This window comes from Gadus macrocephalus, chromosome 11, assembly GCF_031168955.1.
Source record: "Gadus macrocephalus chromosome 11, ASM3116895v1".
Lineage (NCBI taxonomy): Eukaryota > Metazoa > Chordata > Actinopteri > Gadiformes > Gadidae > Gadus > Gadus macrocephalus.
In genome coordinates this window covers 23,420,090-23,432,092 of record NC_082392.1, presented here as the reverse complement: position 1 = coordinate 23,432,092, position 12,003 = coordinate 23,420,090, and the positions used below count along the sequence as shown (strand labels likewise).

At 41.3% G+C, this 12,003-nt stretch overlaps 1 protein-coding gene and 2 long non-coding RNA genes across 3 annotated transcripts; 1 reads left to right on the top strand and 2 right to left on the bottom strand.

The window, feature by feature from the left end:
• Window positions 1-681: 681 nt before the first annotated feature.
• Window positions 682-1,768, bottom strand: LOC132468073 (uncharacterized). The gene is made up of 2 exons (XR_009528160.1): window positions 1,600-1,768; window positions 682-1,523 (listed from the first exon to the last, which is right to left on the bottom strand). It is a non-coding gene; the product is annotated as an uncharacterized LOC132468073 (long non-coding RNA).
• Window positions 1,769-4,164: 2,396 nt separating this feature from the next.
• Window positions 4,165-5,888, bottom strand: LOC132467225 (uncharacterized). Its single transcript, XM_060064394.1, has 2 exons — window positions 4,804-5,888; window positions 4,165-4,733 (listed from the first exon to the last, which is right to left on the bottom strand). The coding sequence occupies exons 1-2, from the start codon at window positions 5,821-5,823 to the stop codon at window positions 4,716-4,718; spliced, it is 1,038 nt and encodes a 345-aa protein (XP_059920377.1). The 5' UTR covers window positions 5,824-5,888; the 3' UTR covers window positions 4,165-4,715.
• A 27-nt stretch (window positions 5,889-5,915) lies between these two features.
• Window positions 5,916-6,789, top strand: LOC132467239 (uncharacterized). The gene is made up of 2 exons (XR_009527980.1): window positions 5,916-6,546; window positions 6,595-6,789. It is a non-coding gene; the product is annotated as an uncharacterized LOC132467239 (long non-coding RNA).
• Window positions 6,790-12,003: the final 5,214 nt, after the last annotated feature.

The following is a 12,003-nucleotide window of genomic DNA, read 5'->3' as shown; positions in this document are numbered from 1 at the left end:
TGACAGTGTAGTACGGTCTACAGCTATGCGTAGAACGCCTCTGAACGCTTCGGAACACCGCCGAAACTTATCAAGGCAAAATTACCTTGATAAGTTACCCGTTTTCCTTCTTTTCATCGTTGCTATTAAATTAAAAATGTCTCTTTTTACTGAATTACTTACTTTAGTTTTTTACTCTTTTTAATGTCTTTTTTTCGCCGCTTTCTACGACGTCTTTCTAAGCCGCTGTTGGTAGTGTCCATGGTAGTGTCAGCCATCTCTTCTTCGTTCGTTACCAGACTCCGGTTGCATTGTGGGATAACGTAGTGACCTACCGTTGTATACTGTGGCGGTAGTACGCATTCGGAAACGTTTTCCGTACTACACAATGCGTACTGAGCATTCGGACGCGCTATATTTGTGGCGTACTACAAAATGCATACTATAAGTATGAGTATTCGGATTCAGCCCTGGATTGGGCTTTGCAAGGTTTGTTTACCGGCGTTGCGATTGTGGCAGCACGAGCTATGGAGTGATGCCCTTTTCTTAAGGCAGTTTCGGTAGTATTAATTGTTGCCAGACAACGCCACCCTGGGAATTTCACCCAGAGATTTATTTTAAGTGGACTAGCCCAAATGAAGGAAAGGCACTGAGGTCCGTTATGCAATGAGGCAGAGACGGCAGTTCAGTCATACAAAAATGCTTTTATTTATAGAAAATGTCTGTTCTTAAGACTACTAAAGAATTACTCACTAAGGAGGGAAATTGGGTGCTGAGATCCAATCAGTGCTGAGACCTACTGTGAACACCTGCATCCAAAGGAAAGGGGGTCCCAGGAACACCACACGTAAAACAAATGAAAAATAAACCAAATGCAAACACAATACAAAGGGGACACCAGTCCACCACCGTAGGCTCAGCACCTGAATTGAGGGGGATCGCAGAGCAACCAGTTAGAAAACATAATGGAAACAAAATAATAATAAGAGAAATTAATTAAATAAACAAAATCTATAATAAGTAAACACAAGGAGAAATCAGCAAAAACTCTTACATAACATAACATACACACTTTAAGATGTAGTTACACCAACTAAACAAAAGAGATAGAGACACAACAGGAAAAGGAACAAACTATCGCTAGCCGAATGAACGGCAAAGCGATCGGGTCCGAGCTGGCCCCTGGCAAGGCGGTAATAACGTGGAAGCAAAGCAGCAGTGGTTTTTATAGGTGGATTGGCCGCCGCTGCGCCGCTACTGTCGGCCACCCAATCGGGCAGTCCCGGCCAACGTGGCGTGGAGCAGGGAACGGGACGCTATACAAAAGCGACAGTTCAGTAGGCGGCATCGGCTATGTATCGATGAGCAGCACGCAGCCAGCAGCAACATCCAAGTGAGCCCTTTACAACACAATAACTAAAATTAGCACTGGAAAGGCAACGTATAAGAGAGATGCAGCCGTGACCGGCAGCTCACCTATCACTGCACAGAAGCGGAAATAGACGCACAGGAGCTACGTGACCCAGCCTCCGGCAAGCAAGAGCCTTTACAAAACAATAACTAAAATTAGTACTGGATGGGCAACATGCGAGAGAGATGCAGCCGTGACCGACAGCTCACCTGTCACCGCACGGAAGCGGAAATGGACGCCCAGGCGCAACGTGACCCAGCCTACGGCAAGCAAGAGGCCGACAGGTGCTCTACGCCCGCCTTTATAGATAGTCTCCCACCGTGATTGGCTGGGACTGCCGCACAGCTGACAGTCACCATGACAACAAACTACATGTTGCCACACTATGGTTACCGGTCTTGCGTGTTCCAACGGTTTATTAGGTTTCTAATAGTAGGTTTCTAATAAATCGCTGTCTAATCAATACTTCATTCACTGCCTCTTCCGTGGTCATCATTACTATATTATTAATAGACTGCGTCGGGTTCTCCGACGTCTCTCCCTCTTGGCAAGCCAATAACAGGTTTGAATATTAAGGGCTGATTTCGGTGATGAAAAGGGAATTATGCTTTAAGGTCATTACTGAAATAGCCTGTAACGATCTTGCCCCAGCACCACTCACTACCTGTTTTCCTCTGTGCCGTCTGTGTTTGTCGGTTTCTGCCTGCCATGTTTTCTTTAGTAAAGCGTCCTCCTACCCTTTCTCTGACTCAGATTTCTGCCTTTGGGTTCACCTACCTGATTAGGTGGGAGTTCCAGAAAAGTAGAAAACATTGTTTGAGTCATCTGATAAATCTGAAGAAATCTGTATCAGCACTGGATTGGCAATAGCGCTGCTTGAATGGGTTGAGCAGATCGTCTATTCTAGTCTGCTGTTGATATTGTGGAGGAGGACATCTCACCTGTGTACCTGACAGAAATACATCCTCTGATTCCTGCACTGTAAAAAATAAAAAGTTGAGCAAACTCAAAATTGCAAGGCAACTTACTGCAATCAATTTTTGAATTTTGAGCCCATCAAAAAGGTCATTTTCTTCTTTAGACAAACTTGAAAGTTAGAGTTATACCAACTAAGATTTTTATATTTTACAAACTCAAAAAAATAAGTCAGGGGTGTTAACTTAAAGGCACCCAGTGCAACTTCATGTAAACATTCAATGAAAAATAAACATTCAATTTCTAGTCTTTTTTACACGTAGTAAGTTTCAATAACTCCATACCATTACATATCGACATTCAAGGAGCAAAGATGAGACGTCGTTGTGTGGTGAGAACTGATAGAAAATCGTAAACAACAATCGCCGGTGGGGAGAAGCCATTTTTCCATTGACTGGAAGCCTGCTTTATTTATTGTAGGTTACAAAAAATAAAGAAAATGGCGGCATTGTTGTTATCGATTTTCTATCAGTTCTCACCACACAACGACGTCTCATCTTTGCTGCTTGAATGTCGGTATGTAATGGCATGGAGTTATTGAAACTTTGCGCTTTCCACTTGCGTTTCAGACCGTTAAAATAGGGCCCTTAATGTTTTATATTCATTTTACTCAGAAATCATAATGAGACCAACAATTTTAAGTTTTCGTATTTACAGTGTGCTGATTCTAAAGCTCCATCATTCAAATTGTTAAACAAGCTGGGAACGCCTCTGTACTCACACAACTCCACCCAGCGGGGGGCCTGCTCATGGGCTATGAGAAAAACATATGCTCCATATCAGAGTTTACAGACTGAGAATACACAGAGAATAGACAGTGAATTCACTGCAAAATGCACTGAGAATGCACAGAAAATAGTAAGTAAGTAAGTAAAGTAAAATGTATTTATAAAGCACATTTCACACAGCTTTCACAGACCAAAGTGCTGTACATAAAAAATAGTGATATAAATAAAATAAAGTAAAAAATAATAATAAGTAAACAAATAATTACAATATGAGACGAGCAACAGTAGACAGACAGATCAACAGAAACAATGACAACAGGAACAGAGACGGCAATGACAACAAGAGACATATACAGAGTTACAGATGGGGCAACAGCCGGAGGGTTAGGAAGCTGGGAAGGATAGAGTGAAAAGGTGAGTTTTGAGCCTAGACTTAAAAACAAAGATGGACGGAGCATTTTTAATGTCCAGGGGCAATTGGTTCCACAGCCGTGGCGCTGCAACTGCAAAGGCTCTGTCACCTTTTCGCTTGAGCCTTGACCGAGGCACATGGAGGAGAGCATTGCCAGATGATCTGAGAGACCTGGGGGCTTGGTGTGGATGGATAAGGTCAGAAATGTAACTAGGGGCCTGTCCATTAAGAGCTTTAAAAACAATCAGTAAAACCTTGAACTGAATTCTAAAATTAACAGGAAGCCAATGCAAGGAGGCAAGAACTGGTGTGATGTGGTCATGTTTTTTAGTGCCTGTCAGCAGTCTTGCAGCTGCATTTTGGGCCATCTGAAGGCGGTTTAGTAGGGACTGGGGTAGGCCTATGTATAAGGAATTACAATAGTCCAGCTGTGATGTAATGAAGGCATGGATGATTTTTTCAAGGTCTTTAGGAGACAGGAAAGGTTTGATTTTGGCAATTACGCGTAACTGGTAAAAACTGTTTTTGACAACAGCACAAATTTGCTTGTCAAGACAAAGCTCTGAATCAAGGATGACACCAAGGTTTCTAGCATGGGACTTGACAAAAGGTTCAAGGTGATCTAGGTTGCTGACAAGAGTGTGTTTTGATTTGGGAGGGCCAAAGATCATGACTTCTGTCTTATTGCTGTTTAACTGAAGGAAGTTAGTTGCCATCCAGCCTTTAATATCCTCCAGACAGTCCAGGAGAGGTTGTAAAGAGTCCTTAGACTTCAGTGGAAGATACAGCTGAGAGTCGTCTGCGTAGAGGTGGAATGAGATGTTATGTTTCCTGATAATGTTCCCTAGCGGGAGCATGTACAGGCCGAAGAGGACTGGTCCAAGGATGGACCCTTGTGGGACCCCATAGGAGACAGGAGCAGTGGATGAAAATAACTGACTGATGGATACTGAGAAAGTCCTATGTTTCAGATAGGAGCTGAACCATTCGAGGGCTGTGCCTTTAATGCCAACCCACTGTTCAAGGCGGGTCAGAAGAGTGTTATGATCCACAGTATCAAAGGCAGCACTAAGGTCTAATAAAACCAGGATAGCATTTTCACCAGAATCTAATGTGAGTAACAGATCATTTGTCACCTTTAACAAAGCTGTTTCAGTGCTATGGAGAGTTTTAAAGCCTGGCTGAAGAGGTTCTAATATTTCATTTAAATCTAAAAAAGGTTGCAGTTGTGACAGGACAACTTTTTCCATCACTTTAGAAATAAAAGGAAGCTTAGAAATGGGGCGATAATTTTTTAGACACTTAGCATCCAGGTTGTGTTTTTTAAGCAGAGGCTGGACGACTGCATGCTTAAAACATGAAGGGACTGTGCCAGAAGCTAGGCAGGAGTTAATGATGTTTTGAATACTTGGGCCAACTGTATCAAAAGTGTCCTTAATGATATGGGAGGGGACAACATCATGAGGGGAAGATGTGGGTTTCATATGTGAGACTATCTCCCTAAGCTCCTCTAAAGAAACTTGTTTGAATGTGTTAAAAATGACTGTAGCACCTGAACAGCCAGGCGTAATGTCAGATGGGGAGGGGTTAAACTGGGATCTGATGTTTTCAATTTTCTCAGTGAAAAATGTTAAGAATTTTTCACAGATGTCAGTGGATGCGTCAGCATCTGGGGATACATGGGGGTTGATAATGGAGTTTATGGTACCAAACAGAATTTGGGGTCTATGGGAATGTTTATTTATAATATCAGAGAAATGTTTGGCTCTGGCTTTTTTGGCTGCTGCCTGATAAGTCACCAATGCATTTTTAAAAATGTCAAAAGAAACAGTAAGATGGTCTTTCTTCCACCTTCGTTCAGCTTGTCGACAGGCCTGTCTAAAAGAGCGGGTGGGTTCATCCAACCACTGTTGGGATGTCAGTTTGGGCCGCCTGTATTTAAGGGGGGCTACAGAGTTTAAGATGTCTGAGCAAGAGGAATGAAAGAGGGAAATCAATTCATCTGGGTTGGAGGGAAGCCTATCAGCAGTTGAGAATGCAGTTTTTTTTAACATTTCAGAGAACTGGATTACAGTGTGGGAGTTAATATAACGGGAAAAACGGCCTGGGGTTCTAACTGTACACATGGGGTTAGATAGAGTGACATCAAACACAATAGGCATGTGATCAGAGAACGATGCGTCCTCGATGTTTAATTTGTCAATAAAAATCCCATAGGAGAGAATAAGATCAAGAGTATGTCCGAGTACATGAGTAGCCTTGTCTATGTGCTGGAGAAGACTGAAGGAATCCAGGACGTGGCAGAATTCGCTGACCATGGGTCTGCCTGGACAACAGACATGGATATTGAAATCACCCAATATCAGCAGACGGTCATGTAATGGTACAAATTGCGACAGAAAGTCAGAAAATACTCTGAGAATACACAGAGAGTACACCAAAGAAGGCACTTAGAATACACAGATAATTGACTGCACAAGGCACAGAGAATGCACAGAGAATACACATAGAATACATAGAAAAAACACATAGAATACACAGAGAATACAAAGAGAATACACATTGAATACACAGATAATACACATAGAAAACACAGAATACAAAGTGAAGATACAGTATTCTCCTCTTGCTCTTGATTAGGTTAGGCATGCAGATAGCTAACATGAAGTTGGTCTCTTGAAATAAAAGCCCAGGATATGTGGAACAGTTTAGGTCTTAGATGAAACTTGGAAAACTGTAAAAACATACAAAACATGAATTTACAATCTGCTCATGTGAATGAATATACATTATACAAAGCTTCGATAAGATAAGCAATAGAATTAACCACTAAGTCTTCGGGCCATTTTTGGACATTTTTTAGGTTTTGCACTGCCCTACTCTAGAGAGCACACTGTAAAAACGAAAACTTAAAATTGTTGGTCTCATTATGATTTCTGAGTAAAATGAATATAAAACATTAAGTATTCATGTCAACTGTGCAATGCAATTTAGTCCAACCAACAATGTTGAGTTTTGGGTCAAGAGTTGGGCTCACTGTAGTCTCTTTGTTAGCAAGACACACAGGTTTAAGTCAGACTCTGTCTGAGGCTGGGCCAACTACGGTGCACATGCGCATTTCGACACTACCCCCCGGGGAGTCTGGGTATTCGTGATGCCGGTTGGGAAAAAGGGGTTTATTGCCTTTTGTCAATTTGTTTCTGTTAGGTTAAGTTGGGTTAACGGGTTTGGGGTCTTTATTGTTTGTGTGTTGTTTATTGTGCGTAGTGTTGCCGCCACCGTTACCGAGACTTGCATGTCCGTTGGTTGGGTGTGCGGTGCGCTGTGTGTTGCGGGTGTGTGTTAAATAAAGGCAGCTCTCGGGATCGTACGGTGTATGAGGCACGAGAGTTGCGTCACCGTTTAACCTGGGCTCCCGTCTCGGGCAGAACAAGTTTGACCATAATGTCAAACTTGTTCTGCACTTTGGTTTGCTGCATTTAGACAGCGATTCTCTGCTGCTGAACTAGCTACATGTTGCTTGTTCTATTGCTGTCTGGCATTCAGAAATTTAAAATGGAAGTTTCAAATTATTAATTTTAATAAAGTGAATTTAAAGCTTGTTTTGCATTCTTTTAAATGTTTTTTTTTTTTTTAATAATATTAACCTTAATTTGAAATATTAAGTTAACACCCCTGACTTATTTTTTTGAGTTTGTAAAATATAAAAATCTTAGTTGGTATAACTCTAACTTTCAAGTTTGTCTAAAGAAGAAAATGACCTTTTTGATGGGCTCAAAACTCAAAAATGTATTGCAGTAAGTTGCCTTGCAATTTTGAGTTTGCTCAACTTTTTTTTTTTTTTACAGTGCACTGCTCTTTCATAGTATGATCTCTGATCACATGCTTGGTCTCTTTGAAAAGCTGTAGAATTGTATGACATTATCAGAATAACTGTATCATGTACTGACACAGTGCTGGGAAGGCTACAATATTGTTTTTCCTTCCAGCCGGTTACACACACCTCTAAAACCAAGCTGATTGTAGTACCCTGGGTAACTCCATATCCCTTGGAAACACTACTGAGCCCTAGCCCTAGGTCTTGTGATGCTGTGTGTAAAAGCAGATCAACAAAGCATAAAGATGAAGTCTCGAGCTCCTTTTATGTAATGATATGTCCATTCGTTTCGGTCAGGGTCCTTTTGGAGACTCCAAAAAAGACCTTTGGCTACCCAAAATGCATACTGTAAACAAAAGGTTTACTCGACATGAACCCAATCATGTAGAAGCATAATCTTGGTCTCAAATGCAGGTTACCCTCTAGTCTTTCTTGTGAACCATTTAGAAAGCATACGCGATGTTCTGATATGTTTAAGACTAAGCTAAAGGCAAAGCCGGGCTTACTTCGCTTAGCCTAGCTGCTTTAAGCTAGAGTTGCGTTCCATCAACGTGACTTAAGGGAATCTCCGCTAAGAAACCATGGCAATTTGTCATACCAAATGAACCTGGTGGGTACTAGGCTATCAGTCAGGCTTACTTGAGCGGTGTTTCAGAGAAGTCCCATCTGTCGGAAACAAGTGTACCATCAGAAGATTCCGCCAAGCCTAGTCCTCGCGATTTTGTCATAAATGTACATATATGAAGTACAAACAGCGTATATTTTCACTAAGGGTCTAAGATTACATGATGCAAACCCAATAATGAAAAGAATTGCTATCTATTGTTACGTGGATATTTTTAAACACCTTTTTTAAACAAATTCATGCATTCTATTGAATTTGGGATCCAGCAGTTAGGTGAGGGGTCTAGCATCTGCTCTATAGTACGGGCGACCCGAGTTCGCATCCTGGGCACTTTATTGAATTCTTGCCGTTGGCTTGTTTTTGTAGTTTCCTTTATATCAGAGAAATTAGGCCTGACAATTGAATTGTTTACATTGATATGTCTTAAGTATAAAGGGCGTTTCGCATAATCTGCTGAACCCAAGGTTGCCTATGTCAAAACATGGCAACTTTTGCATTCCTGCTGTAACCACTAAAGAGAGTAAACAAAGGGAAACTTAGACACGCTGCTAACCTCACAAATCTCATACATATTGCCTCCAAACCAAAAACAACCTTAAAGCCTATCAACAACACCATCAGGATGGGTCTACTTAAAGGCCCACTATGCAACTTTTTTAGCCAAAATTACATTAAGTATGCAGGTTGAGAGTTATGCTGATGGTTCTGCATCCATTTCTGGGTTGATTGGTGGGTGTGTCATTTACCCATGTCGCCTCTCCAGTGAAAAAGCGCATATGCAACTTGCTCTGTTCGGGCCGACACAATCCGGATGTGACGCAGCGGAAGTATCCTCGAAAATGTAGTCAGATTGTAGTTTCGAAAATGCTTTACGGCACAGACACACACCCAAACATGGCACCGGCTAGATATAAACAGCCAGTTGCGAGGCAATTGTTGCATTCATCATGGATCAATCGACTGATAAGGGACCCAAGAGGCGACCGTCGGTGGAACAAAAGAAGAATGGACCAGAAAAGAGATCAGACACGAGTGAAAGGGGAACTATGCAACTTTTTTGGCTTGATTTACCTTAATATAACAGGCTAAGAGTCATTGCGATGGTTCTATTATACATTTTTGTTCGATTGTTCGTTGTTTCGACTCACCCTTGCGCATCTTGGTGGAGAAAAGGAATATGTTTCTGCCGGCGACCCGCCACCCACTCTCGCGGGAGTCTCGGGTCTCGCGAAGTCACGAATTGGTTTACGGCACAGACCCCCAAACACGGAACCGGCTCGATATAAACACAAGTCACTAAGGGATTGTTATATTCATCATAGATCAGCCGACTAAAAAGAGACAGAGAAACCCAATGTCGGAGGAACAGAAGAAGAGAAAAGGGAGACTGACCGGCAGAGAGGCCAGACACGAGTAAACGTTGGGCAAACTTTTCAGGAATAGCGTGAACTGAAAGAAAAAGAAGACTGCAAATCAGACGCCGACTCGGCCGTGTTGCTTTTGAAATTGAAAGTACCCTTGGGTGGCCTTTGTCTTCGTGGTATTCTTGATGATAGTCTCTGTACAAATGTGTTTGCTCAACCATTTTGTTGTGTGCCCTGTAAAAATTGTTTTCTCGACCGTTTTGTTGTGAGCCCTGTATGTTTCTAGCTTGCTTGGTTGCAACCATATAAACACCTTTGTTTCCATGGGTGTTTTGCTGTTCGTCTGTCTCCCAGATACAGACTGAATCCCCGAATCCAGGTTCTTGTTTATTCAGATTATTATGTTGGCCAAACCTCTTACACTGATTGTTCTGTTCAACCTAAGATAAAACAATTATAATCTAGGATATAAATTCTCCCCGTCAACTATAAAAGAGGATGGATTTATGTTTATTGCAATACAAATACACCCTTTTAAAAATGTATAACCTTGCCTACACTTTATGAACATCTACTTCGGACATGGCTCCACGCATTCGCCGGCCTCTTTGAAAACAAATGCACATGGCTCGCATAGAAGTGCATGGGGAAGGGTCGTCAACGAGTTGTTACGACAGTGTTGTGAAATATCTACTTCGAAGCTGTAGGGGGCGCTGTGTAGAGAAATGTGCGTGCCAAAACCAAGAAAACAGCGAAGAAATGCCCGAAGTTGCATAGTGGGCCTTTAATGTTAGGTCTCTTAATAACAAATCATTTTTAGTTAATGATTTTATTACCACCTCTAAACTGGATTTTATATTTTTAACTGAAACATGGCTGGAACAAACAGTGCAACCGTTCTGATAGAGACAGCTCCTCCCAACTATAACTTTTTTGATGCATGTAGATCTGGAAAAAGAGGTGGAGGGGTTGCTGTTATATATAAAAATGTTTTTCAGGGGAAACGGATGTTATTTGGTGATTTTCCATCATTCGAATACCTTTGTGCTGTATTGAAATGCTCCCCCAGAGTTCTCCTATCAATTATTTACAGGCCACCCACATACTCTGCAAATTTTTTCGATGAATTCACAGAATTATTGTCTAGCATCTCCACAGACTTTGACTGTCTAGTTATAACTGGTGACTTAAATTTTCATACTGATGATTTGAATGACAAGTGTGCAAAAAAACATTTTACCATTTTGGACACATTTGAACTGTCTCAACATGTGAAAGAGACTACTCATTGTAAGGGGCACACTCTAGACCTGGTTATCACAAAGGGCCTCAATGTTTCTGATCTCTCTGTGACTGATCCTTCCTTGTCTGACCACTTTTGTATTTTCTTTAATATATCTTTTATCCCCGACATACAGACAAAATCAAATACTGTAAAAAAAACGGTATATCAATGAAGAATCGTATGTACTTTTTAGAAAGGCCATCTCCTTACTACCACCTCTCAACCCATGTTCTGCTGATGATCTTGTAGAAAACTTTAATTTGACAATTTTGAAAGTCATGGATGTCATTGCACCTTATAAGGTTAAAACGATTTCTGGAAAGCAAAAGGCACCCTGGAGAAAAGCTGCTTCTGTAACAGCACAGAAAAAAGAATGCAGGAAGGTTGAACGCATCTGGCGTAAAACAAAACTTCATATTCACCATGATATCTACAAAGAGAGCCTCCGTGCCTACAATTTAGACTTAAAAAGTGCTAGAGAAACATTTTTCTCGAATATCATTAAAACCAATACTAATAATGCAAGAACCCTATTTGCAACAGTTGACAGACTGACCAACCCCCCAACACAAATTCCACCTGATCTCCATTCCACGCAGAAATGCAATGAGTTTGCAGCTTTTTATACTGATAAAATTGAAGGCATCAGACACGCCATCAATATCTCCACTTCAAACAAAAATGTTGGACTACCACCCTGTTCAGGCAAAAGTAACGTGGCAGGGATGTCATGCTTTAATGTTATAGACTCTAAAACTCTTGTGGAAACTGTAACACAACTAAAGCCATCCACCTGTTGCCTTGATTCTTTACCTACCAACGTCTTTAAGAATGTTTTTGACTGCCTAGCAATAGACATATTGCAGATAGTTAACAACTCTCTCCAGTCAGGCAACTTCCCAAAAGCCCTGAAAACTGCAGTTATTAAACCCCTTTTAAAAAAGCAGAGCCTAGATACCTCTATTATTAACAACTACAGACCAATATCAAATCTACCCTTCATAAGTAAAATCATTGAGAAAGTTGTCCTCCAGCAACTTAATCACTTCCTGGCATCAACTGGTTGTTATGACACCTTACAATCAGGATTTCGACCCCTGCACAGCACTGAGACCGCCCTCATTAAAGTTGTAAACGACATCCGTCTTAACACAGACTCTGGCAAAACCTCAATACTAATGCTACTAGACCTCAGTGCTGCATTCGATACTGTAGACCATACAATACTTTTGGACAGGTTAGAAAACTGGGTGGGGCTTTCAGGCACAGTCTTAAATTGGTTCAGATCCTACCTACAAAATAGGAACTACTTTGTTTCCATTGGCGACTTTGTATCAGAATCAACCA

Excerpts from the sequence above, each read along its gene's own strand:
- LOC132467225 (XM_060064394.1), bottom strand. The coding sequence starts at position 5,823 with ATGGTCAGCGAATTCTGCCACGTCCTGGATTCCTTCAGTCTTCTCCAG.